The sequence below is a fragment of the Grus americana genome, unplaced genomic scaffold (assembly GCF_028858705.1).
Source record: "Grus americana isolate bGruAme1 unplaced genomic scaffold, bGruAme1.mat scaffold_961, whole genome shotgun sequence".
Classification (NCBI taxonomy): domain Eukaryota; kingdom Metazoa; phylum Chordata; class Aves; order Gruiformes; family Gruidae; genus Grus; species Grus americana.
Window position 1 is genome coordinate 18,084 of NW_026562142.1, and position 27,413 is coordinate 45,496.

The 27,413-nt window shown below is 52.7% G+C and overlaps 2 protein-coding genes across 2 annotated transcripts; one reads left to right on the forward strand and one right to left on the reverse strand.

Moving 5' to 3' along the window:
- The first annotated feature begins 2,581 nt into the window (after window positions 1-2,581).
- LOC129201327 (olfactory receptor 14A16-like) lies at window positions 2,582-5,623 on the forward strand. Its single transcript, XM_054812446.1, has 2 exons — window positions 2,582-3,492; window positions 5,509-5,623. Exons 1-2 carry the CDS (start codon window positions 2,588-2,590, stop codon window positions 5,621-5,623), a joined length of 1,020 nt encoding a protein of 339 aa, XP_054668421.1. The 5' UTR covers window positions 2,582-2,587.
- Window positions 5,624-16,423: 10,800 nt separating this feature from the next.
- On the reverse strand, window positions 16,424-19,725 carry LOC129201328 (olfactory receptor 14A16-like). The gene is made up of 2 exons (XM_054812447.1): window positions 19,680-19,725; window positions 16,424-17,400 (listed from the first exon to the last, which is right to left on the reverse strand). The coding sequence occupies exons 1-2, from the start codon at window positions 19,723-19,725 to the stop codon at window positions 16,424-16,426; spliced, it is 1,023 nt and encodes a 340-aa protein (XP_054668422.1).
- Between the last annotated feature and the right edge of the window lie 7,688 nt (window positions 19,726-27,413).

Genomic DNA, 27,413 nt, shown 5'->3' on the forward strand with positions numbered 1-27,413 from the left:
GTGTCTTGCACCACCTCTGGCACTTCAAGTGTCACCAGGTCTTTGCCTCTGAACACGTCACTCCTGGCCTCCGTCCCCATTAATTAGCACGGGAGCTGAGACAAGGAGCTCGCAAGCAGGTGCCTATTGTGTGCACTCCTGAACTGAGGCCAGAGGAATCCCACCTCCGGTGGGTTTGTGCTGTGCGTGGGGGGCACCTGGGTCCACTTCTAGCCCCAGGACTAGAAACATGGAATGGGGACTGAATCCCTTCCCTCGGCAGTGGTGAACGAGATCATTCCCTGTCCCTGCCTGGATGTCCTGTCCAAAGATGGGACAATGAACAGGTGATGCTTGGACATCACTCTTTTTCAGATGGCAGAAATGACACTGCTGGAATGAAGTCTCTCTCCCCTGCTGCAGGAGAGAACATCAGAGATTGCTTCAGCCTGTTTCACAGCAGGTTCCCCTGGAGCCCCAGGGACATTCTCTGAGGGAGCCCAGAGGGGGCAGAGAAAGTGCTGCCTTGGGCTGGTCCTCTGCTGCTGAGCTGGGCTGGGCTCCTGGGATGGAGGGAGCTCATGGCAAGCAGGCAGCGCTGCAGAGAGACAGCTCTGCCCAGGATCAGGGCTGAGTGCACTGCCTGCGGGCCCCAAGAGGAGACCTGCGAGGCAGAGAGAGCTTCAAGGCAGTTGGGAGCGGGAGGATGCTGAGAGCTCACTGAGGGAGAAATCTTCACAGCCCTCTACGTGGTAAGTCTCTGGCTGCAGGGCAACGCAGCTTCAGTTCCTGGAGGGATCTCCTACAACTGGTACATCTGACAGTTTATGGGCTCTGTCAGGAGGACTCTGTCAGTTTCTCTAATGTAGAGGAGGAGGCTGTGCTCCAGAGCAGGGCTTCCCTGCTGCACCATCGGAGAGACAGGGGGTAATTGCTGCCTTCTCCTAGGGATGGCTGCAGGGGTGTGAAGCCAGATGTGCAGCCACGGGTGCCCAGTGCTTGGTAGCCTGGTTGGGCAGCAGGAGCCTGGAATTATTTCTCTGTTCTAGAGAGGGCACTGAGACCCCACTTCTTGTTAGCATTTCCTGAGCTGCTCTTTAACAACTGCACACACAGGGATGCCCCTGGGCAGTGCCTGGCTACCAGGAGGTGTCTGCAGGGCAGAGCTGAGCACACAGCCGGTGGCATGGGGACTGTGAGCACTGACAGGGGAGAAGCATGGAGGCAGAGAAGCAGCTCCCAGCAGGGACTACTCCAGGCAGTAGAGAAATGGGCAGGGAGGGAGAGGGAGCTGCTCCCAGAAACGTCGTGGGAGGGAGGATTCTGGCACCTCCCTGCCATCCCTGGTAGTGCAGAAGCCTTCACCAGAGAAAAACCTTGCTCTTCTCTCCCACCCAGCATAGCCTCTGCCCTTACAGCCATGGGGACTCGGTCATCTTCTCAATGACCTCAGCCCTGAAGAGGAGAAATTATCACATACCCGACCGTCTGTCCCTGTCCTGCCTCCGTCGGCAGCAGCACTGTGGCATTTGTCCATTTTCCCCCTCTGTTCTCTGCTCCTCTTGTTCCTGTCACTGGACTGGGATGGGGGGTGGCATTCAGATGCACTCAGAGACCAGCCCTGGGGGTCTTGGCACACGGATTTGTCCATGGGAGTAAAGTGTCCCAATCCCCTCCTAATCCCCCGGCTCCCAGTGATACAAAAGGGAAAACTCTCCCTTCAGGACACCCCAGCTTCAGGGTTTGTTTCCCTCCTTGTTTCCCTGCTGGGTGGTATCCTGTGCTTGAACAAGGGCACAGCTCTCCTGTGGCAGGTGTGTGTTATGAAGGAGCCCCATGGAGAAGACACCTCAGTGCTAAGGCCATGGGAATGCTGCTGGGCGGTTGTGCACGGGCAGCTGCACTGAGCCCTCTGTGTCCCTGGCCGGGAGGGCAGAGCTGAGATCCTCCTCAGGTACGATGAGACGGGGTGAGGGGTTTGGAGATTGCACTTGGGAACTGGATTCCTCTGCTCTCAGCAACGTCCAGTTCCTGCTCTGGAGAACGTCTGGGGGCAATCATCCCCCAGCTCAAAGAACTGCCCGCACATGGCAGCAGAGACCAGGGCTGATGGACAGACTGACTGTCCTCACTCTGCACAAAGGCACTGTCCCTTTGCCTGCCAGGACCCACAAGATTGCACCTGGAGTGCAGCAGAAGTGGCAGTGCTCACAGGTGCTCCTCAGGTGTGGTGGGGCAACTAGAACAAAATACACAAAGCAAATTCCCCTCAACTCTGCTCTGCGGTCAGGTGAATTGGGAGGGACAATACTGAAAAGTCCTTTGATATCACGAGGGGATTTGATCTTATGTGACCCCGAGTTCCTGTTTAGCTATTGCTGTAGGGATGAACTGATTCCTGCAGAGCCCCCAGCAGAGCCCCCAGCTACCTGCGGCACCCTCAGCCAGCACCAACCACAGCTGATGAGAGGGACCTGCCAAAGGTCTTCCTGAAGGAGGGGAGGCAGTTTCAGTGGAGTTTCTGTGAGAAATGCACTAGGTTTTGCTCAGAGAAGAATGCTCTAACTTGTCACTGCCTTATCCTCCTTGAAAAGGTCCCCATGCCCAGATGAAGGAAATGTCCAACAGCAGCTCCATCACCCAGTTCCTCCTCCTGGCGTTCACAGACACACGGGAGCTGCAGCTCTTGCACTTCGGGCTCTTCCTGGGCATCTACCTGGCTGCCCTCCTGGGAAACGGCCTCATCATCACTGCCATAGCCTGTGACCACCACCTCCGCACCCCCATGTACTTCTTCCTCCTCAACCTCTCCCTCCTCGACCTTGGCTGCATCTCCACCACTCTCCCCAAAGCCATGGCCAATTCCCTCTGGGACTCCAGGGCCATCTCCTACACAGGATGTGCTGCCCAGCTCTTTTTCTTTCTCTTTTTGATGTCAGCAGAGTATTGTCTTCTCACTGTCATGGCCTACGACCGCTACGTTGCCATCTGCAAACCCCTGCACTACGGGACCCTCCTGGGCAGCAGAGCTTGTGCCCACATGGCAGCAGCTGCCTGGGGCAGTGGGTTTCTCTATGCTCTGCTGCACACGGCCAATACATTTTCCCTACCCCTCTGCCACGGCAATGCTGTGGACCAGTTCTTCTGTGAAATCCCCCAGATCCTCAAGCTCTCCTGCTCAGATGCCTACCTCAGGGAAGTTGGGCTAATTGTGGTTAGTGCCTGTTTAGTCTTTGGTTGTTTTGTTTTCATTGTGGTGTCCTATGTGCAGATCTTCAGGGCCGTGCTGAGGATCCCCTCTGAGCAGGGACGGCACAAAGCCTTTTCCACGTGCCTCCCTCACCTGGCCGTGGTCTCCCTGTTTCTCAGCACTGCCATGTTTGCCCACCTGAAGCCCTCCTCTGTCTCCTCCGCAACCCTGGATCTGGTGGTGTCAGTTCTGTACTCGGTGGGACCTCCAGCTGTCAACCCCCTCATCTACAGCATGAGGAACCAGGAGCTCAAGGAAGCAGTGTGGAAACTGAGGACTGAATTTTGTCCAGAAGCTGTAAGGTGTCCACCTTCTTCAGCATGTGACTCATAATGTAACTCCTTACAGGCCCAGTCTTTCTGCATTAGTTTTTGTTGTTGTCATTGTTGTTGGGTCAGTTGTTTTCTTTTCTTGCTTTTTTTACTGTGATCATGTTGTCCACAAAGAAACGTGGACACCCCACTTCTACTTATCTACCTCACTCGTGGGACCCAGCAACTGTCTGAACAAGGAGCTATACTCCTTCTTTAATTATACAAAATAAATGTACTTGCAGGGACTTGTCTGTTTGAGACCCAAGCAATGAAAACCAAACCAAATGATCTTCCTTGCAAGTTCCCTACAAAGTTAGAGAGCAAATGAAAGACCAAAAACCCTCCACAGAGAAAGGGCAATGGGGCAGTCATGGAGTCCCTCATACCTATGGAATGGGGAATGTTCCCAGCCCTTAGACAACTGTCTTCCTCCTCTCTCTCATGACCTGCGTGGTGTTTGTGCCTGGGAGAACCCTCATCATCATGCGGATGGTGGCAAAGCAGCATCTGCACACCCCCATGGGCTTCTTTTTGAGGCATCTGTCTTCCCTGGAGACCTGCTACTGCACCACCCCCCTGCCCCAGCTGATAGCCAGCTTCATGACTGGGCACAGCACCATCTCTGCTCATCACGGTGTTAGTGTACTGTTTTCTGCACCTTTTGCATGTACAGAGTGTTTACTACTGGTGAGCACATCCTACCATCAGTACTGGGCTGTGTGCCACCCCCTGCTCTCTACAAGACTCATGAACTGGCAGGTCTGTCTGCAGAGGGCAGCTGCCCCTTCGCTAGGGTGACTTCTGTCATCTACAGCAAGCAGCTCAGTTGTGTGCCAGATGTAGTTCTGTGGCTGCAGTGGCGCGGACCACTTCTGCTGTGATTTCACCCCCTTGCTGGAGCTCTCACGCAGTGACACTGCGACACTCATGCTCTTTGCTTTCATCGCCTGCTTTTTCGATCCCATCCTTCCCTTCCCGTGTGCATCAGAGCTGCCACCCTGGGGCAGCTCTCCCATCCAACGTGGGCAGCCAGAAAGCCTTCTGCACCTGTTCCTCTCACCTCAATAGTGCCACTGTTTTCTACGACACTCACTTTCTTGGGTGTGTGATGCCCAGAACAGCCCTCCTGAGACAGTTTGACAAAGCCCTTTTTCTACACCATCCTCACATCCCTGGTCAATCTCTTCATCTACAGCCTGTGGACCAGAGAAGTTGCAGGAGGGAAACACTGAGAAAAACGCTCAGGAAAGCTGTCAGCAGCAGAGAGAACCCATTGGAGTGGTGGGCCTTTAGGAAGAAATCACTTCTGGTTCTCTTTTGAACCCATCCAGAGGACCTGGACTGGTGTGTGCCATGTCCTGGGAGCTCCTATGGACGTGTTGGCTATGAAGAAGGCTTTCGGTGTGAGAAGGAGCAGAGAGGTGCTGGTGCAACTGGCTGGTGTCATCACGAGGCCTCTCAAGCATCTCGGAAGGTGCAGAGAGATCAGGGAGGTTCCAAGGTCCTCAGAAAAGGCAAATATCAAACCCATCTTCAAGAAGGGCAAGAAGGAGGACTGGGAGTGTTGCAAGTTGGTCAGCTTCACCTCACTTCCTGGGAAGGTGACAGGGCGCATGCACTTGCAGCCACCTCCATCACTTGTTGGACAGAAGAGGATTGCTGAGCCCATGTGGGAGGGGAGCAAAGGGCATGCTGTGTGCCTGGACTTTTGCACCTTCTTGGATGTGCTTTCCCATAGTCTCCTTAGAGCAGGTTGTTAACATCTGGACTGAAGAAGTGGACGATGTGGTGGGTGGGAAGTTGACTGGCCAGGATCAGGAACAAATTCTGTCAGTGGTACAAAGTCTGAGGAGGAGCCAGATACTAGCAGCATTGGTCAGCGATCAGTAAAATTTCATACCAAATCATTAAAAGCTGGAAATGAAGACTTTGTCAGCTGTTACATAGATTTCTTTTTCTGCATAGCCTTCAACTTTTGTCTAACATTTACATTCCGCACTTAATGCAGTTGTCCGCACAGAGGTGGCCACTGCAGCCAAGAAGCCCTGTGGTAACTGAAGCACCCCTGTGGGAAAAGTGACGCAGGAATCCTACGGATGCATGAGCGGGTTTGCAGGCAGGGAACCTCTGGGATGGTGCAGGGCATCACCTTCCCCCAGTGCTGCTGGGTGGGCAGTGAAGAGGCCTCTCAAGCGCAGCAGCACAATGTGCCCCCTTGGATGCTGGCTGTGAGGTCACTTCTGGCTGGTCAGCAGCAGGGAGAGAGATACTCTGAGCTCATGGGTTTCATCAGAAAGAGGCCCCCAACAAGATGACGCATTTGGGGAGGACAGGAGGAGCCTGGCCAAAAGAAATGGGAGACTTGGGGGAAGGAAGACATGCTTGGCCAGTAGACACTAAAGAGTTAAAATAGGTTATGGAAATGTTGCTGTGAAAACATTGACGGTGAAGACATTCATGTTAAGCCCTTCCACTGTGTCTAACCAGTAACCTTAAGCCCTAACTCTACCCCTAAAGGCTAATCCTCACCCTGACAGTAAACCACTCTTACTGACCTAACTGAGCTTAGGCTATCCCTAACCTCAAACCTAACATCTAAGCCAAATCCAAACCCCATAACTCCTTACCCTTACCCTATTGCTTCCCCTAGCCCCTAGCCTCCACCCTTAGCATTTAAACGCTAGCCTTAAGCCTGGCCCTCACCCCAGCCCTACACAAAACCCTAACCCACAAAGCCAGCCCACAGCCTTCACGTGAACCAGGCACCTTCAGCAGAACACCAAACCCTCTCCCTAAGCCTTTGCCTAATCCCCAAGACTGAAAGGTGAGCTCTAATCCCTAAGCCCGAACCTCAACACCTGACTCCCACAGCCCTCGCTCCTGTGCTCTAAGCCCCTCACCTTCAGCCCCTCCTCACCCTAACTTGCTCTGACTGGCCCCTTGGACAGGGCAGGGATTGAGAGGTCCCAGAAGAGTCGCCTGGTGTTGGAGGAGGAGTGTGAGGTGACCTGTATCTGATGAGCTCATGGGCCACAAAGAGGAGATGGGTGGGAATGCTGTGGTGAGGCCAGCTGTGCTCCAGGATCTCAGGGGCCAGCAGGAGGCACAAGGCTGTGAAGGTGGCTGTGAGGTCACAGCTGGGAGGTCACTTCTGTCTCTGAAGTTGATAGGGCAGCAGCAGGAGCATTGCTGGGAAAGGGACCGTGAGGTCCCTTCTTTCTGCAGTAGCTGATAGGTCAGCCCCTGACTCATGGCTGGGTTATCTGCTTTTAGGCTCACATCTGCCGGCATCCCCAGCAGGCCAGCAGAAGGCACGTGGTTGGCAAGTTGATTGTGGAAATCCCTTTCCCTAAGTTGCTGGTAGGCCCATCCAGGAGGAGGGCTTGGATATGGGTTGTCATGTCCTTTCCACCTGAGTACCTGATGGGCCAGCAGCAGGTACATGGCTTGGCTGCATTTACTGGAGAAGCTGAAAGGCCAGCATCAGGCATGTGGCTTGGAAGATAATGGTGAGGTTCCTTTTGTCTGGTCAGTTGTTAGGCCAAGAGAAGGCTGATGGGTTGGCTATCATTATGACATCAATTATGTCTGAGAAGCTCATATGCCAGCAGGACACACATGGTCATGGAGGTGAGTGTGAGGTCACTGGAACCTCCAGTCACTTGCGGTGACTGGCCATCAGCGGACACATGGCTGTGGTGTTGCCTATGACATCACTTCTGCCTGAGAATCTGACAGCCAGCAGCAGGCATATGACTTGGTCGTTGTTTTGTACCTGGAGGTTCTGGTTTGTTACGTCCCCCATAAGAAAGGCACGCAGACTCGGTGAAGTATCATTTAAAATGCCATTTGATGGAGCAAACACTATAAACAGTGACTGAGGCCAACTGAACACAGGACTGTATTAGGAGGACTGTGGCCACCCAGGCAAGGGTGTTATCACCCCCCTTGACGCAGCGCTGGTGTAGCCACATCTGGACTCGTGTGCCTGGGCATGGGGTTGCCAGCCTGGAGGAGTGGGCAAGAACTGGAGCAGCCCCAGAGGACATCTGCCAGGAAAGGGGGTTGGGGCCTCCGTGGAGAAGCTGAGAGACTTGGGTGGAGTGGAGGTTCAGGGCACTACAGTAGCAGCTGAAAACTGCTGGAAGGGTGGTTTCAGAGATGATGGAGCTTTTCTTGGTAGTGGGAAGAGAAGCAAACCGTCACAAAGTGCAGCTTGGAAGGTTCAGACTTGTTGTGTTGAAAAAGAAATGTCACTCAAAGGGTAGCCTTGGGGTGCAAGAGATCACCCAGAGGGTGTCTGGATCAGCCCATGGCTTTGTCTTTCAAGGAAAAGCCAGCAAGAGTAGAGAGACATCAGTGAAGATATAGAAATGCTGAGGTGAGACCTTGGTGGGAAATAAAGATGGGTGTCTGCAGCCTGAAGGGAAAGAGGTGCAGGCATGGAACGTGTAGGACAGACTGCATTAGAGATGGCCAAGGACTCTGGCACGGCTGAAAGGCCCAACAGGACCGAGGTATTTGCCTTCCTGGCTGTGGCAGCTCACTCTGTCACCAGGGCCTACCAGGTAAAACGTTATTTTGATGCTCTGGACTTTGTCTCTTCCTCACCCCTGCCTGGGGAGGCCTGGGGGTGTTGCACAGTTTTCCTACACTGGGCATTGCTCACCCTTGTAACCGTGGGATAGGGGCCGTGAAACAGAAACTATAGGATCAGGTTGAGATAATTAGTTTGTAACCAAGGTGATAGGTAATGAAGCTAACTGACCATGGCAAGGTACAATGCTGCTATGTTCCATGCACAGTCCCTACCAAACCAAACAATAGGTTTGGAGATATTAATCTTATGAAGTAAGTTGCTATGGACAGGTGCACCTACAACAAGGATACTGCGCATGCCTGCAAGTAGAGGGTCACCCAGCGGACACGGGTGCGAGACCACTGATGACCACCAGGGACCCTTGAGGACCACCGACTCAAATCACTGAGCATGCGTGACGGGGAGGAGAATATGGAAATGGATTCTAAGAAATGATTATCACAGGACTGCCTTTTCTTGGAAAAATAATGAATATGTATATTTTGATTCTATACGACTTGTGTGTTGGTGATCACCTGGCATGCACGTTGGGTGGAGCTATCCCCCGTGCATCCAGCACTGCGATAAAGAATGCCTGCCTTTTAACACTACATTGGTGTTACGAGGTTTATTCCTGGATTTCGGTGACACCCTCACACCCAAATGCCCCCAGGAAGAGCCCTGAGCCACGTGTGAGGGACAGGATCTGCCTTCCCTGGGCCTGGGGGTCAGGCCTTGGCCCTTCTGCTTCATGAAACAAACCAAGGGTTTCCTCAGCATTACAGCCACCTGCACTCTGCCTTTGCCTACCTGCAGTCATGGCCTCCAATTATCTGCTCTAACGAGTCCACGGGGAGGCTTTGTCAGTAATGGCCCTCAGTGGGGACCATTAATGCTTCAAGGTACCTTGGGTTTCGCTTCTGACTTTGACTTCTTGAGCAGTCTCTTCAATCTCCTCTCAGTATCTGAGGTTCACAGACTCAACCCCAAATACACCATGGACTCATTAAAATACAGAAAGTCCTAGCAAGCCAATAATCTTCCTGTAATTTTCTTCAAGTCTTCAAGACTTGTACAGGTAATTGGAGTCATTTCATTGTGTAGTTAAGGAGGAAGATTCTAAAGCACTCCTAATAAAAAATACATTTTATTTTAAAGATTGTATTTTATAACTTTTCCATTTAGAGAAGAGGTGATAGAAGCATTCTGCAATTGATATTGATCCAGATGGTGTCCTCATAAGGTCTGGACACGTAAGATAATCAGTCCCTTGAGGTCTGACACTGTATGGACAGCCTTGTTCCTCATCTCCCCAACCCCACCGTTTCTCTCATTGTCCCCCTGGGATTTGCGTGACTTTTCCTTACATCAGACTTCTACAGTGCAGTCTCTGCAGCTGGGTGTTACAGCTCCTTTGCACCATCTCCCACCTGTTTTCCTTAGAGAACTGGCCCAGAAGGATTTTTCCTGTTTGCAAGCAAAGTCAAGCGTGAGAAACGTTCATAAACAGAACACGCTCTGCAAGCATATGCTACGTACAAGTTCTTCTAACGAGGTTGCCTTTCCACAAGGGATAATCTTATGAGAAATGTTGTAGATAGATCCAAAAAATGTAGATATAAACATAATTAAAGAGTTGGCCAAGGAGACAATTAGACTACTGGAAGACAGGCAAACTTTTAACTCCCTGATGACAAAACAGCAACTGCATAGGTGACAGGAATCTGAATGAACAAAATGTAAGGGGAAAAGAAACGGGAGAATGGAGGGAAGAGCCAAGCAAAGCAAAGCATGAGAAACGTTCATAAACAGAACATGCTCTGCAAGCGTATGCTACTGACGTGGTTTAGCCCCAGCCGGCAGCTGAGCACCGCACCTCACCCCTCCCTCGGCGTGATGAGGAGGAGAATGGAAAAACAAAGGCAAAGCCTGGTGGGTTGGGATAAGGACAGTTTACTGGGATGGCAAGGGAGAGGGAAACAATCAACAACAGTACTGATAACAGATATTCACAATGGGTGATAACAGATATTCACAATGGGTGATAACAGAAAGCAATTTACTGATCCAACGACCCAACCAACCAGAGCTCAGCGGGTCCCAGAGCCACACAAACCTGCCCCTCCCTGACTAGCCCCTTTTTATGGTGAGCATGATGTCACATGGTATGGAATAGCCCCTGGCCAGCTTGGCTCACCTGTCCTGGCTCCTTGTGAAATTAACTCTATCCTCGCCAGAACCAGGACATTATCCACCCCTTATTCCATACCATCTACGTCATGCCCAGATTATTTCACAGATCTCATTCCCTTACTCTACGGGCCATTGCTCTAAAATATCTGTCGAGTTCATTTAGTCCATGGCTTTGGGTTCCATCTGTCATTACAGTCTCTCAGGGCAGGAGCAATGGTGTGTGCTGCTGGATTGTTGCACACTGCATCCGGAGTTTTCACGGCTGGTGTATCTGGTATGGTCCATGCTCGCAGTCTGGATGTCAAAGATGTGATTTTCAATGAAGTTCCTGGGCACCAGTTGAAGTCAGTGCTAGTTCCATCATCGTGGCACTTTGTTCAGGTTCAAAGTCCACCCTTCATTACTTTTGGGTGATTCTTATGGTCATACCATTGATACACTATATAGCTATGAACATCATACAATTTAATTCATTGGCTATTTTCACCCCAAATCGAATCCCCTTGGGGCACACATGGGACTTCCCCATCCTTTCTCATCACCCACCAAGTGCACCCTGGTCCCTGAGCAAAAGCAATCCCGCAGATGGGCTTGCCTTTGCCTGAAACAGGGATAACCCAAACTGTCTTTCCCAACATATTTTTCATAGGCACTACAGGAACTTTATCCCCTTCCACTGGGCGTGGAAATTTTGATTGGGCAGGGCCAGCTCGATTGGCAGATCCCCTAGTGTTAACCAACCAGGTGGCCTTTGCTAGATGTGCGTCCCAGTGTTTGAGGGTCCCACCACCCGTTGCTCTCAGGATAGTTTTTAGCAGTCATAGAATCATAGAATGGTTTGGGTTGGAAGGGACCCTAAAGATCATCTAGTTCCAACCCCCCTGCTGCGGGCAGTCCATTGTACCTTTCCATTTTCTTGGAGGCTGGTGCATGGCAGGGGATGTGATACACCCACTCAATGCCATGCTCTTTGTGACATGGGGCACAGGATATGTTTCCAGCCATCCAGTGGTTGCTTCCACCATTGTAAGAACATAACGCTTGCCTTGGTGGGTTTGTGGGAGTGTGATGTAGTCAATTTGCCATGCTTCCCCATATTTATATTTCAATCATTGTCCTCCATACCACAGAGGCTTTACCCACTTGGTTTACCTGATTGCAGCACATGCTTCACATTGATGGATGACCTGTGAGATGGCGTCCATGCTCAAGTCCACCCCTTGATCACGGGCCCATCTATATGTCGCATCTCTTCCTTGATGGCCTGAGGTGTCATGGGCCCACCGAGCTATAAATAATTCACCCTTACGCTGCCAGTCCAAATCCACCTGAGCCACTTCAATCTTGGCAGCCTGATCCACCTGCTGGTTGTTCTGATGTTCCTCTGTGGCCCGACTCTTGGGTATGTGGGCATCTACATGACGTACCTTTACAACCAGCTTCTCTAGCCGGGCAGCGATATCTTGCCACAATGGGGCAGCCCAGATGGGTTTGCCTCTGCGTTGCCAGTTGTTTCACTTCCACTGCTGTACCCACCCCCACAGGGCATTGGCCACCATCCATGAGTCAGTATAGAGGTACGGTGTTGGCCACTTTTCTCTTTCAGCAATATCTAAAGCCAGCTGGACGGCTTTCACCTCTGCAAACTGGCTCGATTCACCTTCTCCTTCAGCAGCTTCTGCAACTCCCCGTGTAGGACTCCATACAGCGGCCTTCCACCTTCGATGCTTTCCCACGATGCGACAGGACCCATCAGTGAAGAGGGCATATGGTTTCTCATCTTCTGTTAGTTTATTATACGGTGGGGCTTCTTCAGCACGTGTCACCTCCTCCTCTGGCGACATTCCAAAATCTTTCCCTTCTGGCCAGTCCATGATCACTTCCAGAATTCCTGGATGATTGGGGTTTCCTGTTCGAGCCCGCTGTGTAATCAGTGCGACCCACTTACTCCACATAGCATTGGTTGCATGGTGTGTAGAGGGGGCCCTCTCTTTGAACATCCAGCCCGGCACTGGCAGTCGGGGTGCCAAGAGGAGCTGTGCTTCAGTGCCAATGACCTCTGAAGCAGCTCGAACCCCTTCATAGGCTGCCAATATCTCCTTTTCCATTGGAGTGTAGCGGGCCTCGGATCCTCTGTATCCCCGACTCCAAAACCCCAGGGGTCGACCTCGAGTCTCCCCTGGTGCTTTCTGCCAGAGACTCCAGGTAGGGCCATTCTCCCCGGCTGCGGTGTACAGCACATTTTTGACATCTGGTCCTGCCCGGACTGGCCCAAGAGCTACGGCATGAACTAGTTCTTGTTTAATTTGTTCAAAAGCTTGTCGTTGCTCAGGGCCCCATTTGAAATCATTCTTCTTCCAGGTTACGTGGTAGAGAGGGCTTACACTCAGACTGTAATTCGGAATGTGCATTCTCCAGAAACCCACAACACCTAAGAAGGCCTGTGTCTCCTTTTTGTTGGTTGGTGGAGACATGGCTGCTATTTTGTTGATAATATCCATTGGGATCTGGCGCCGCCCATCGTGCCACCTTATTCCTAAAAACTGGATTTCCTGCGCAGGCCCCTTCACCTTACTTCGTTTTATGGCAAAGCCAGCCTGCAGCAGGATTTGGATTATTTTCTTCCCTTTCTCAGAAACTTCCTCTGCTGAGCTGCCCCATACAATGATGTCATCAATGTATTGCAGGTGCTCTGGGGCTTCACCCTTTTCCAGTGCAGTCTGGATCAGTCCATGGCAAATGGTGGGGCTGTGTTTCCACCCCTGGGGCAGTCGATTCCAGGTGTACTGGACACCCCTCCAAGTGAAGGCAAACTGTGGACTGCACTCTGCTGCCAAAGGGATCGAGAAAAATGCATTAGCTATATCAGTTGTGGCATACCATTTGGCTGCCTTTGACTCCAGTTCGTACTGGAGTTCCAACATGTCTGGCACGGCAGCACTCATCAGTGGTGTGACTTCATTCAGGCCACGATAGTCTACTGTTAGCCTCCACTCTCCATTGGACTTCCGCACTGGCCATATGGGACTGTTAAAGGGTGAGCGGGTTCTGCTGATCACTCCCTGACCCTCCAGTTGACGAATTAGCTCATGGATGGGAACCAGGGAGTCTCTGTTGGTGCGGTATTGCCGCCGGTGCACAGTTGTGGTAGCAATCGGCTCCTGTTGCTCTTCAACCCTCAGCAACCCTACAACAGAAGGTTCCTCCGAGAGGCCGGGCAAACTAGACAATGGTTCAATTTCCTCCGCTTCCAAAGCAGCTATTCCAAAAGCCCACCGGTAGCATGTTGGGTCTTTGAAATACCCTTTCCAGAGGTAATCTATGCCCGGGATGCATGGAGCCTCTGGCCCAGTCACAATGGGGTGCTTTTGCCACTCATTCCCAGTTAGACTTACTTCAGCCTCCAACAGAGTCAACTGTTGGGATCCCCCCGTCACACCAGAAATAGATATCGGTTCCACCCCTTCCTAGCTCGATGGCATTAGGGTACACTGTGCACCAGTGTCCACTAGGGCTTTGTACTCTTGTGGGTCCGATGTGCCAGGCCATCGGATCCACACAGTCCAATAAACCCTATTGTCCCTTTCCTCCACCTGGCTGGAGGCAGGGCCCCTCTAATCCTGCTCATCATAGTCACTATTCACCTCTTGCAAAAAGGACTTAGAAGTCCCTTCAAGAGGATCATAAGTATGATCGGGCCTTTCACTTGGTCTGGGGGGCTGTCGGGTGGAAACTGGAGCGGCATTCTTTCTGGAAGAGTCCCTTTGTACAGCTGTCTTGCCTTGTAGCTCATGTACTCGTGCCCGCAGGGTTGAGGTAGGCTTCCCATCCCATTTCCTCATGTCTTCTAAGTGGTCACGCAGATAAAACCACAGGATACCTCATGGTGTGTATGCTCCATATCCCCTCTCTGGAGCAGAAAAATGCTTACTCCTAACAGCTGCAATACGGGTCTGCGCAGGTGGGGAGTAAGATATATCCTCTTTGAGTTGCCGGACGTCCTGGGACAGTTTCTCCACAGCCGAGACGAGGGAGGAAGAAAGGCTCTCTTCATATTGCCGGAGTCGGCCAGCCACTTCGTCCACTGTGGGTGCCTCTTCACTTTTCCAGTCGATGACTGCCAATGAGTTGGCGTACGATGATGGTGCACTTCGTACAAATTTTCGCCACATGGGTCGGGTACACTGGACTTCATCGGGGTCTGTGGGCAACTGTGCATTGTCCGGATCATAATAAAGCATCTCCCGCACAGCTAATTCCCTCAGATATTGGATACCTCTCTCCATAGTGGTCCACTTGCCTGGCCGACATACAACATCTTCGCTGAAAGGATACCTTTCCCTCACACTTGACAGGAGTCGCCTCCAGAGGCTGAGGGCCTGTGCCTTCTTCCCAATTGCCTTGTCAATTCCCCCTTCCCTAGACAAGGAACCTAGCTGCTTGGCCTCCCTGCCCTCCAGTTCCAGGCTACTGGCCCCGTTATCCCAGCAGCGGAGCAGCCAGGTAATAATGTGCTCCCCTGGAAGGCGGCTGAAATCTTTCCGCATATCTCGCACGTTCATCGCACTTTCTCTCTGCTGCTCCATCCTCCTCACTTTTTTCCCCTGCTCCAACGGGGGGTCTTTCCCACGAGGGACAGTCCTTCATGAACTTCTCCGATGTGGGTCCTTCCCATGGGCCGCATTTCTTCATGACCTGCTCCAGCGTGGGTGCCTTCATCAGGGTGCAGTCCTTCAGGAGCAGACTGCTCCAGCATGGGTCCCCCGTGGGGTCACAAGTCCTGCCAATAAAACTGCTACAACGTGGGCTCCTCTCTCCATGGGGTCACAGGTTCTGCCAGGAGCCTGCTCCAGCGCGGGCTTCCCATGGGGTCACAGCCTCCTTCAGGTGTCTCATTCATGCTGGAAGGCACCTCGGGAGGTGTCTGAACCTCCTGCTCAAAGAAGGCTCAGACCAAACTACTCACAGCTTTATCGAAACACATCCGGTTTGCTTTCTGGGGCAGAGACAGTGCACACTCCCTGGGAAATGGCTTCCAGCATGTGAGTATCCTCATGCTGGAAAACTCTCTCCCTATATGCAGCCTGACCCTCTCTTGTTCCGGGCCATTGCCTCTTGTCCTTACGTCTCGTACCACGCACATAAGCCTGACTCGGACTTCCTGGGAATGGTGCAATGCTTCTGCAAGAACTTCCCTTCTCCAGGCAGGACAAGCCCAGCTCCCTCAACCTCTCCTCATAGGCAGCGTCCTGACATTCTTGAGGGCCCTTTGCTCAACCTGCTACAGCTTGCCAACATCCTTCCTCTACTGGGGATCTGAAATCGGGATGCAGTAACCTGGAAAATCCCTTCCCCCAATTTCCTGGCCGTGCTCCTGCTCTGACAGCCCAGGATGCTGGTGGCCTCCCTTGCTGCCAGGGCACACGGCCGCCTCCTGTCCAGCTCCCTGCCCACCGAGACCTTTCCCACAGGGCTGCTCCCAGCTAGGCAGCCCCCAGGCTGTGCCATTGCCAGGGTGAGTCCCCTGCAGGGGCAGAAACTGCCACTTGCCCTTGCTGGAGTTCAGGAGGTTCTTGCCCATAGATGCTCTTCTCCTCCTTGAACCATTTCCCTGAGCACAGAAGCCTGGAGACCTTTTCAGTAAACACTCAGGCACAGAAGGCATTGAGTCCCTCAGCCCCACCTGTGCCTGCTGTTATTAAATCACCCTCCCTGTTCAGCAGCAGCAGCAGGCTGGCATTTCAGTTGTTCAGCCTAAAGGTCGTCTCTAACAGGTCTCTAACAGGTGATCAAAGCTCATCTTTTCACTCTTGACTTTCCCAGGTGACCTTTGCCTTTCCTGAAATCCTACCTGCACAATGAAGTTAATGCTCAAAATTTTCTCGTTTGTGGAAGGATCTCAGAAAGGCACTGCAGGGCCCTTTTATTTATTTTTTATTGTAACACAGAGAGAGCAAGGCTCTCCATATACACAGCCACTCAGTCAGAAAAGAAAGCAGACAGTGAATGAGAGAGGGGATGACAACATCATTACAAGTAAAACACCACCCCAAAAAACAAAAAATACAGACAGACTGGACCTGTAATAAGTTACATCATAAATAAATGCTATGCAGAAGAGGGGCAGTTTTTTGCTTCTGAATAACATCCGGTCATCAGTTTCCACACTGCATCCTTGAGCTCCTGGTTCCTCATGCTGTAGATGAGGGGGTTTACGGCTGGAGGTACCACCGAGTACAGAAGTGACACCACGAGATCCAGGGTTGCGGAGGAGACAGACAGGGGCTTCAGGTGGGCAAATGATCCAGTGCTGAGAAACAAGGAGACCACGGCCAGGTGAGGGAGGCACGTGGAAAAGGCTTTGTGCCGTCCCTGCTCAGAGGGGATCCTCAGCACAGCCCTGAAGATCTGCACATAGGACACCACAATGAAAACAAAACACCCAAAGGCTAAACAGGCACTAACCACAATTAGCCCAACTTCCCTGAGGTAGGCATCTGAGCAGGAGAGCTTGAGGATCTGGGGGATTTCACAGAAGAACTGGTCCACAGCATTGCCGTGGCAGAGGGGTAGGGAAAATGTATTGGCTGTGTGCAGCAAAGCATAGAGAAACCCACTGCCCCAGGCAGCTGCTGCCATGTGGGCACAAGCTCTGTTGCCCAGGAGGGTCCCGTAGTGCAGGGGTTTGCAGATGGCAACGTAGCGGTCATAGGCCATGATGGTGAGAAGATACAATTCTGCTGAAACGAAAAAAACAAACAGAAAGAGCTGTGCAGCACATCCTTGGTAGGAGATGTCCCTGGTGTCCCAGAGGGAATTGGCCATGGCTTTGGGGAGAGTGGTGGAGATGGAGCCCAGGTCAAGGAGGGAGAGGTTGAGGAGGAAGAAGTACATGGGGGTGTGGAGGTGGTGGTCACAGGCTATGGCGGTGATGATGAGGCCGTTTCCCAGGAGCGCAGCCAGGTAGATGCCCAGGAAGAGCCCGAAGTGCAAGAGCTGCAGCTCCCGTGTGTCTGCGAATGCCAGGAGGAGGAACTGGGTGATGGAGCTGCTGTTGGACATTTGTTCACTCTGAGCATGGGGAACTGTTCAAGGAGGAAAACACAGTCAGTTAGCAGAGACTTCTCTGAGCAAAATGAAATCCATTACCCATAGACTCTGCCCCTACTGCATACAGCCCTTCTCATTTCCCAGGAGACCTCCTACACTTCCATGGGTGCAGCTCTGGTTGGTGCTGGCTGATTTTGCTGTGAGGAGCAGAGCCTCTGCCCGCTGGCTGCCGAGGAGTCAGCCCTGCTCTGCAGCAGTGGGTTCATGGGAACGGTGGGGACAGGGGCCAGTCCTGGGTTTGGCTTTGTCAGGTGAATCCGCTCCTAACGAAAAAGGGCTGTCAGCATCTGCACTCTGCGGACTAAGGAACTAGGATGGCAGAAGGCAGTTTGAGACATTCGGGAGGTGTTCTTGGATGTCAGAAACCCTCAGCATTTCTGCTGCACTCAGGGAGCACAGAGTGAGTCGTGCGAGGCAAGAGGATTGCCTGTGGCTTAGAGCAGAGTGAGGGGAGCTGGTCTGTCCCTCCGTCTTGTTCCCAGCTTGTACCTTCATGAGGTGGAGAGTGACCACACTCTTAGGTTATGTCATACAACCAGACACTGCTGAGAGCAGAGGCATCCAGCGCAGACCACAAAATGTCTCACCCTTTCTCAAGGTCTCAGCACCCCACTTGTAGACAAGAAGAAACGCGGCTCATTTCACCAACCCAACAGCTTTTCCTTGGTTGTAGCATCTCGGCATTTCTCCATGGGGCTTTCAGATAACACAAAGGTGCTATGGGGCAGGCTTGCATCCTGGAGGGCAGCTCACACCTTGGAAGGACACCCCAAGGACTTAGCCAAGTGTCCTAACGACAGCATCTGATTAAGGGAAATCCAGCTCATTCTCCAGCCCCACAGACTCCATTGCCCACAGCCCCACACGTCAGAGGAAAGCTGGGACACTTGTTCCCAAGGACATGCCCACATGAATGGATGAACAAGATCAGCCCGTGACTCTGCAGCTGAACCTCCCACCCCCAGGGAGTCTGACCGCAATAAAAAGGTAACTTTAAAACAATCACAGGGAGAAACAAGGAAAAGCACAGGGAGGGTCTGGCTGAGAGAGGCCAGGGCAGAGACAGCCGGGCACTCGGGAAAGCGTTACCCTCACCCAGCTGTGCATGTCACCTCCCAGAGACTGATACTGCAGGACAGTTGCCTTCCGCCCGATTGCTGCTCAGCGGGAAATAAATATGTGGCAGGAGGGATGCCCTTCGCCTCTTCTGCTGGTCTGCTGGACAGAGAGGTGACTCCCACCCTAGACCCCAATGGCCGTGAGGGCCAAGGATGTGCTGGGTGGGAGGGATGAAGGGGGTTTCTCAGGGAAGGCATCTGCACTGCAAGGGGTGGCCGGGAGGTGCCCCTGTCTCCCCTGCAACAGGGTTTCCATGAGCAGTTCCTTCCTTTCCTGCCCATCTCTCCTGCCTGGAGCTGTCCCTGCCAGGAGCTCTTTCTCTGGCCCCACGTCTCTTCTCTGCTCACAGACCCCATGCCAGCCCCTGTGTGCCCAGCTCTGCCCTGCAGGCTCTCTGTGTGTGCAGGGGCTACAGAGAAGGTCACACAAAGCCTGATGAGACTGGAAAGGTGATGCTGGTGCTGTCTGTAGCCCCCACAGCTGCACACTGAATCACAGATGAGGAAAGCTCCTTAGCCATACAGGAGACCCTCCTTTGACCTCTGGATTCAAAAGTCCCCTTGGAAATGTCCCACTGCCCAACCAGCCGACCAAGATGAGAAACCTCAAAAGACAGACACCTTCCCTTACAGGGAAAACCATCTTGAAAAGACCCCTTGGAAATCCCCAGGGCTACCCTGGAGCTGTGAGCAACCCTGACCCACGCAGCACCCTCTCGACAGCAGAAGGACCCTGCCCTGACAGAGGTCGCTCCTTCCACCCACAGCTTCTCCCCACAGCGCCATGGGGAGCTCCCCGGGCAGGCTGAGGGTGACCCTGGCAGGCGGCAGAGTCCCTGTGCCAGCACACAGCCCCTGGGGTGCAGGGACCCTGCTTGGAAGGACAGCCCTGGGCACCCCTGGCTGCACACCCACCTGCACACCCCTGCGGCCGTTCCTGGCAGAAGGCAGCCGTCATGCCCTGTGCCTCTGACGCTGTGGCAGGGAAGCCCTGCTCTGCAGCACGTCCTCCTCCTCCTCCACACCAGAGACGTTGTGAGCGTCCTCCTGATAGATCCCACAGGCTGTGGCATGTGCCAGCTTTTGGAGGTCTCTCCAGGAACTGCAGCTGCTTTGTCCTGCTGCCACAGACCTACCGTGCCAAGTGCTGTGCAGATTTCTCCTCCTGTTACTTCGCAACATTCTCACACCCCAGACTGCCTCTTTCCTCTCTTCTCCTCGCTCCTCTGCCCTTGCTGCCTGCAGGCAGTGCCCTCAGCCCTGCTGCGCTTTGCAGAGGAGCTGCTCCTGGGCAGAGCTGTCTCTCTGCAGCGCTGCCCGCTTGCCATGAGCTCCCTCCATCCCAGGAGCCCAGCCCAGCTCAGCAGCAGCACAACAGCCCAAAGTGCCACTTTCTCTGCCCCCTCCCCACCCTCCCCGACTCCCTCGAGGTGTCCCTGGGCCTCCAGGGCTGACAGCTCATGAAAGGCAGCAGGGTCTCTCCTGGGGAGCAGAATTTGAAGCAGACTGAAGTAATCACCCAGTGTCCCTCCCTAAGCACTGGACAGGCCGATTCCTGCGGTGGGAATTGCTCTTCCAGGGTGTGCAGATCTGCAGGAGGTGTCAATGTTCCCCTCTGGAAACCCCCATTCCTGCCCCATTGTCAGGCAGGACACACAGGCAGTGACAGGCAGGGGATCATTTCCTTCTGTGCAGGGCAGGGATGGAACCAAGTCAATGAAGGCATCTCAGCTCTCATCAGTATTCCTGAGGCCAGAGGGGATTCAGCTTCTCCAGTGCAACCCACAGACCCACTGGAGGTGGGATTCCTCTTGCCTCAGCTCAGCTGCAAAAAAATCATGGAATCATAGAATGGCTTTGGTCGGAAGGGACCTGAAAGAGCATCTAGTTCCAACCCCCCTGCCATGGGCAGGCACACCCTCCACTAGGCCAGGTTGCCCAAACCTGGCCTTGAACACTTCCAGGGAGGGGGTTTCCACAGCTTCTCTGGGCAACCTCTTCCAGGGCCTCTCCACCCTCTACAGTGAAGAATTTCTTCCTAATATCTAATCTAAATCTCCCCTCTTTTAGTTTAAACCCATTACCCCTTGTCCTGTCACTACACTCCCTGATAAACAGTCCCTCTCCAGCTTTTCTGTAGCCCCTTTAGGTAGCTCTCTGATCATCTTCATGGCCTCCTCTGGAATCACTCCAACAGCTTCATGTTTTTCCTGTACTGAGGACCCCAGAGCTGGACACAGTACTGCCGGTGGGGTCTCACAAGAGCGGAGTAGCGGGGCTGAATCACCTCCCTTGACCTGCTGGTCACGCTGCTGGTGATGCAGCCCAGGACATGGTTGGCTTTCTGGGCTGCTAGTGCACACTGCCAGCTCATGTTGAGCTTCTCATCAATCAACACTCCCAAGTCCTTCTCCTCAGGGCTGCTCTCAATCCATTCCCTGCCCAGCCTGTAGTTGTGCTTGGAATTGCCCTGACCCACATGCAGGATCTTGCACTTGGCCTTGTTGAACTTCATGAGTTTTGCATGGGACCACCTCTCCAGCCTGTCAAGGTCCCTCTGGATGGAATCCCTTCCCTCCAGCATGTTGACCACACCACACAGCTTGGTGTTGTCGTCAAACTTGCTGAGGGTGCACTCGATCCTGCTGTCCATGTCACCGACAAAGATATTCAACAGTACCGGTCCCAGTACCGACCCCTGAGGAACGTCACTCGTAGCTGATCTCCACTTGGACATTGAGCCGTTGACCACAACTCTTTGAGTGAGACCGTCCAGCCAACTCCTCATCCACTGAGAGGTCCATCTGTCAAATCCATGTCTCTCCAATTTAGAGACAAGGATGTTGTGCAGGACAGTGTCAAATGCCTTGCACAGTTCCGGGTAGATGATGTCAGTCACTCTTCCCTTATCCACCAATGCTGTAACCCCATCACAGAATGCCACCAAATCTGTCAGGCACAATTTGCCCTTAGTGAAGACATGTTGGCTGTCACCAGTCTCCTCCTTGGCAGCTCCATGATCTTGCCAGGCACAGAGGTGAGACTGACCAGCCTGTAGTTCTCAGAGTCTTCCTTTTTTCCCTTGTTAAAAATGCATTTGATGTTTCCCCTTTTTCAGTCAAATAGGCCTGAGCTCCTTATCTAAGCTGCCATGTTAATAATGGAGATAGAGGCCAGGAGTGAACTTTTCTGATGCTAAAACCTGGTGCCATTTGAGGTGCCACAGGTGGTCCAAGGCACGTGCAGGTGGCAGCAAGCTGTAATGGAACAATTGTGAGGGACAGGGCGGCATGTGAGGGCATCGCCTTGGAGACTGTTGGGGAATTCCTTTGGCCAACAGACATGACAGCAGATGCTGACATTCAGTACAAACAATCCTGTCCCATGATCTCTATGTTCAGGGCAACCTATAGAGGTGTTCCTCTGACCAAATGGAGGCATGTGCCATAGGGACGGCTATGTCTCCTTCTCTTCCCCATCAGCTGTATTTCCCAGGTCTGCCCTGACTATAACGTCTCATGGTCTCCTGTCAGGGCTGCACAGCCCAGCCCTGCTTATCTCGGGCATTGGTGAGGACAGCAGGTTTTGCTGGCTCTGTGGGCACCTCATGTCAGCTACCTCATCATCTACGTCTACAGCTCATATCATCATTGACATTGCCATCTACCACATAGTCCAAGCGCGTCTCTGCTATGAACATAGCGCGTCTTTGCACATATGGGCCCTTGGGACATCAGAGGGGCAGACTGGGGACCTTCAGGAGGGATCTCATGAGCAGCAGTACTGACAGGCAGCAGAGCCCAGCACAGCTGGTGTTTCAGGACAACCTCCTGCAAGGACAGCAGTGGTGCATACAGACAGTCAGTTGACTCTCATAAGGGAATTTAATGGCACCAAGATGAGCTGTTACTGATGAAGTTACAGTTAAAGAAGAAAGAAAGACCATGTGGGGCCACTGCAGAATTTACCAAGGGCAGGTATCAACAGGTCTGAGATACCTTTGGCGCCTTTGGCTTCATCTTCATCAGCAAGGTCTCCCAGGCCTTTGTGCCTTGAGGCAGAACCCATGGAGAACAACCTGCAGTGAGTGAGGATCAAGTCAGGGCTCACCTGAGCAAAGTCAAACCTTTACCAGTCCATGGGACCAGAGGGACTCCATCCAAGGGTGCTGGCCAGGAAGTCACAGTGACACTGCTATGTGTCACTTTGGACAGGTCATCCGGGGCACTCCCTGAGGACTTGCAAAAAGCAAACATTGCATGCATCTTCCAAAAAGGCCCCAGGGATGAGCTGGGGACCTGAAGGCTTCTCACCCTCCTTTTGGTTGAGGAATGCATCCCAGAGTGTGTCCTCTTGGATCCCATTTCTGGGGTTCTGAAGCAGAGGGTGACTGCATTTACTCAGGTACATCATGCCTGACCATCCACACTGCTTTCTGAGATGAAAGGATTGTATTTCCGAGTGAAGGGAGAGCAGTGGATTTCATTTACCTAGACAAAAGCAAGGATTTTAACGCTATCCCCCACTATATTCTTTAATTCCTATTATGATCCTCTGGTCTGCCTGGGTAGATAAGTGGATTAAAAACTGATTCCATGTTCGGGCTCAGAGGGATGTGGTGAATGGGAGATACACTGCTGGGGACCTGTAGCTGCAGGGTCCTTCATGGATCCATCCTGCAACATGCCCTCTTTCACGTGGTTTTACGGACCTGGAGGAGATGAAAGCATGCTTTCTCATCAAGCTTGCAGATGACACCAAACCGAGGAGAGGAGCTGATACTCTGGAGGGCAGGGCTGCCATCCCAAGGAACCAAGACAGGCAGGAGGGATGGGCCAACAGGAACCTCATAATATCCAGCAAGGACAAACCCAAAGGCCTGCCCTGGAGTGGACTAAGCCCCTGCGGTCACATAGGCTAGGGGCTGCTTGGCTGGGTTGCAGCTCTGTGTTAAACACTCTGGTGGGCCTTGGGTTCCCTTAGGCCGAAGAAGAGCTATCAGCAAGGAAGGCCAAGAGCCTCTGGGGCTGTATGAGCAGGAGCGCAGGCAGGGGAAGCGATTCTCCACCTGTCGTGGTTTTACCCCAGCCGGCAGCTAAGCACCACGCAGCCGCTCACTTGCTCCCCCCATCGGGATGGGGGAGAGAACTGGAAAAGTTAAAGTGAAGAAAACTCGTGGGTTGAGATAAAGACATTTTAATAGGTAAAGAAAAAGCCACGCGCACAAGCAAAGCAAAGCAAGGAATTCATTCACCACTCCCCATGGGCAGGCAGGTGTTCAGCCATCTCCAGGAAAGCAGGGCTCTGTCACGCGTAACGGTTACTTGGGAAGACAAACGCCATCACTCCGAACGCCGCCCCCCCCCCCCCTTCTCTTCCCCCAAGCTCCTTATAAACTGAGCATGACGTCATATGGTATGGAATATCCCTTTGGTCAGTTTGGGTCACCTGTCCTGTCTGTGTCTCCTCCCAACTTCTTGTGCACCCCCAGCCATCCCGCTGGCAGGGCAGTGCAAGAAGCAGAAAAGGCCTTGGCCCCGTGTAAACACTGCTCAACAATAAGCCCATAGAACAAAAACATCCCCATATTATCAACACTGTCTCCAGCACAAATCCAAAACATATCCTCACACTAGCTACTATGAAGAAAATCAACCCTCTCAGCTAAAACCAGGACAGGGGCTTTTCAGACTTTCTTCATCCCTCTCTCCTCTCCACTGCAGGCCATCGTCCTATGGTGTCCCACACCTGTACCTCCTCCTCCTCATCGAATCATCATAGAATGGTTTGGGTTGGGAGGGAGCTCAAAGATCATCTAGTTACAACCCGCCCTGCTGCGGGCAGGGACACCCTCCACTAGACCACATTGCCCAAAGCCTCATCCAACCTGGTATTAAACACTTCCAGGGATGGGGCATCCATCCAGGAGGATCTGCTCCATGATCTTGCCAGGCACGGAGGTGCCTGGTGCCTCTTTCTCTGCAGGCTGTAGACATCCACCCTGCTACCACACCTTGCTCTCACCTCAGCATCTCCCTTCCTTTACTGATATCTCTCCACCCTCCCTGGCTGTTCCTTGAAACACAAAGCCTTGGGCTGATCCAGTTTCCCTCTGGGTGACTTCATACACCATGGCCCTACCCTTTGAGTGACATTTCTTCATGTCCAGACTAGGCCTCCTCAGCTGCACTTTGTGGCATTACTTCTTTCTCATGCTCTATCTCACTGCAAAGGGAAGCTCCCTCATCTCTGAAGCAACTCTTCAAGCACTCTCAGGCCACTCCTGTACTGCCTGGAGCCTCCACACTGCTGGGCCAAAGAACGCCCAGTCCCTTGACCACCCCACACAGGTCATGTGCACTAGGTCCCAAGCCTCACCTTGGCAGACCTCCACTTGACACTCCCCACTTCTCCCTACTTCTCCAAAACAGGGAGCCACACCCTGGGACACACCCATGTGTGTAGGCCACACCAATGTGAGTTGAGGGGGATGATAAGGCAGGTTGTTTGAGGGGCCCATGTTCCTCCTAATGCAGCCCCGTGACGCAGCAATGCCCCTAATGCAACACTGTGGTTGGTGGATGTCTGCTGTGGACCTCCTGATGAGGCAGAGGAAGTAGATGAGGCCTTCTTCAGACACCTGGAAGAAGCCTCATATTTGCAGGTCCTGGTCCTCGTGGCAGACCTGCACTATCCCAGTATTGACTGAAGGGGCAAAACAGCAAGGTGAAAACCATCCAGGAGGTTTCTGGAGTTCACTGACAACGCCTTCCCGACAAGGGTGACTGAGAGGCCAGTGAGGGGGGCGGTCCTTCAGGATGTCATACGTTGAAACAAGGAAGAGCTGGTCAGGGATGGAATATCGGGCGCGAGAAAGTAGAGTTGAGGTTCCTGAGAGAAGGGAACAAGGCAAAGAGCAGGACTTGAGGAGAGACAGCTTTGGCGTGCTGAGGAACCTGCTTGGAAGAATCCCATGGTTTAGGGTCCTGCAGAGAAGAGGGAAGAGCTGTTTGCTAGACAAGGATCTCCTCTTCAAGCTTCATAACAATACACCCAGATGTGCAGGAAGTCAAGCAACATTGCAGGAGGCTGGACTGGGTAAGAAAGGAGCTCCTGACAAAAATCAAGCATGAAGAGGAAGCCCAGAGAAGGTGGAAGCTGGCTGCCTTCCAGCCTCAATGGTTCTGTGATTTGGCGATGGAGAGAGCCGTTGTGGTGGGTTGACCCCAGCTGGATGCCGAGTTCCCACCAAAGCCTCTCTATCACTCCCCCTCCTCAACTGCACAGGGGAGAGAAAACATAACAAAAGGCTTGTGGGTTGAGATAAGGACAGGGAGAGATCGTTCACCATTTACCATCACGGGCAAAACAGACTCAACTTAGAAAAAAATAATCCAATTTATTACCAAGTGAAACAGAGTGATAAGAAATAAAACCAAATCTCAAAACACCTTTCCCCCACACCTCCCTTCTTGCCGGGCTCAACTTCGCTCCTGATTTCTCTACCTCCTCCCCCTCAGCAGAACGGGGGGACGGAGAATGGAGGTTGTGGTCAGTTCGTCACACATTGTCTCTGCCCCTCCTTCCTCCTCACGGAGGACTCCTCATGCTTCCCCTGCTCCAGCGTGAGGTCCTTCTCCTAGGAGACAGTCCTCGGTGAACTTCTCCAGCTTGAGTCCTTCCCACAGGCTACATTTCTTCATGACCTGCTCCAGCATGGGTCCCTTCCACGAGGTACAATCCTTCAGGAACAGACTGCTCCAGCATGGGTCCCCCAGCGGAGTCACAAGTCCTGACAGAAAAACTGCTCCAGCGTTGGCTCCTCTCTTCATGGGTCCACAGGTCCTGCCAGGAGCCTGCTCCAGCGCTGGCTTCCCACAGGGTCACAGCCTCCTTCAGGTGTCTCCACCTGCCCCAGTGTGGGGTCGTCCGTGGGCTGCAGGTGGATATCTGCTCCACCATCAACCTCCATGGGCTGCAAAGGAATCTGCTCTGGCGCCTGGAGCACCTCCTCCCCCTCCTTCTGCACTGACCTTGGTGTCTGCAGAGTTGTTCCTCTCAAATAGTCTCAGTCGCTCTCTTTTTCTTCCTTCTTAAATATGTTATCACAGAGGCACTGCCACAGTTGCTGATAGGCTTGGCCTTGGCCAGCATTGGGTCCGTCTTGGAGCCGGCTGGCATCAGCTCTATCGGACACAGGGGAAGCTTCTAGCAGCTTCTCGCAGAAGCCACCCCCTGTAGCCCTCCCGTTACCAAATACATGACTCTGTGTGTGTGTGTGTGTGTTTGTCTGTGTGTGTGTGTTTGTGTGTGTGTGTGTTTGTCTGTGTGTATGTGTTTCTCCATGGGGTAACTGGAAGGATGAGGGAATCCCAGGGCCAGCTCCTGGATAGATGGAGAGTTTAAGATCAGCTCCTGGAGACATCACTACTGTACGTATGGGCTTTCCCATAGCCCCTGCAGAAACTGTGATACATGTTCATACCCGCATCTTCCAAAAGCCTTCAAAATCGTGTGAATCCTGGTGAATTTTGAATGTGTGCTTGCTTTCATCCTAGGACTGCTGACTCCCCAAAAGCCTCACAATCATTGCACCAGAAATTGCATTAAGTTGTCTGATAGGTGTCCAGAGGGAAATGCAGCTCGAGGAGAGTGGCATGACTACTGCATGCAGGGAAGGGAATACAATGATTTGGCTAGCAGGCAAGGATTTGGGTCCTCTGTGCTGTAGGCACTACGAGGGACACCATACAAGGCAGTGGTGCGTGCTCAGCGTGAACAAGGTCAACTGCATCTGAGGCCGTGGTAGAAGTAGCTCTGCCACCCCAGACATCTTGAGTTTTCATCCCCCTGCAGTGAGCCGTGGTGTG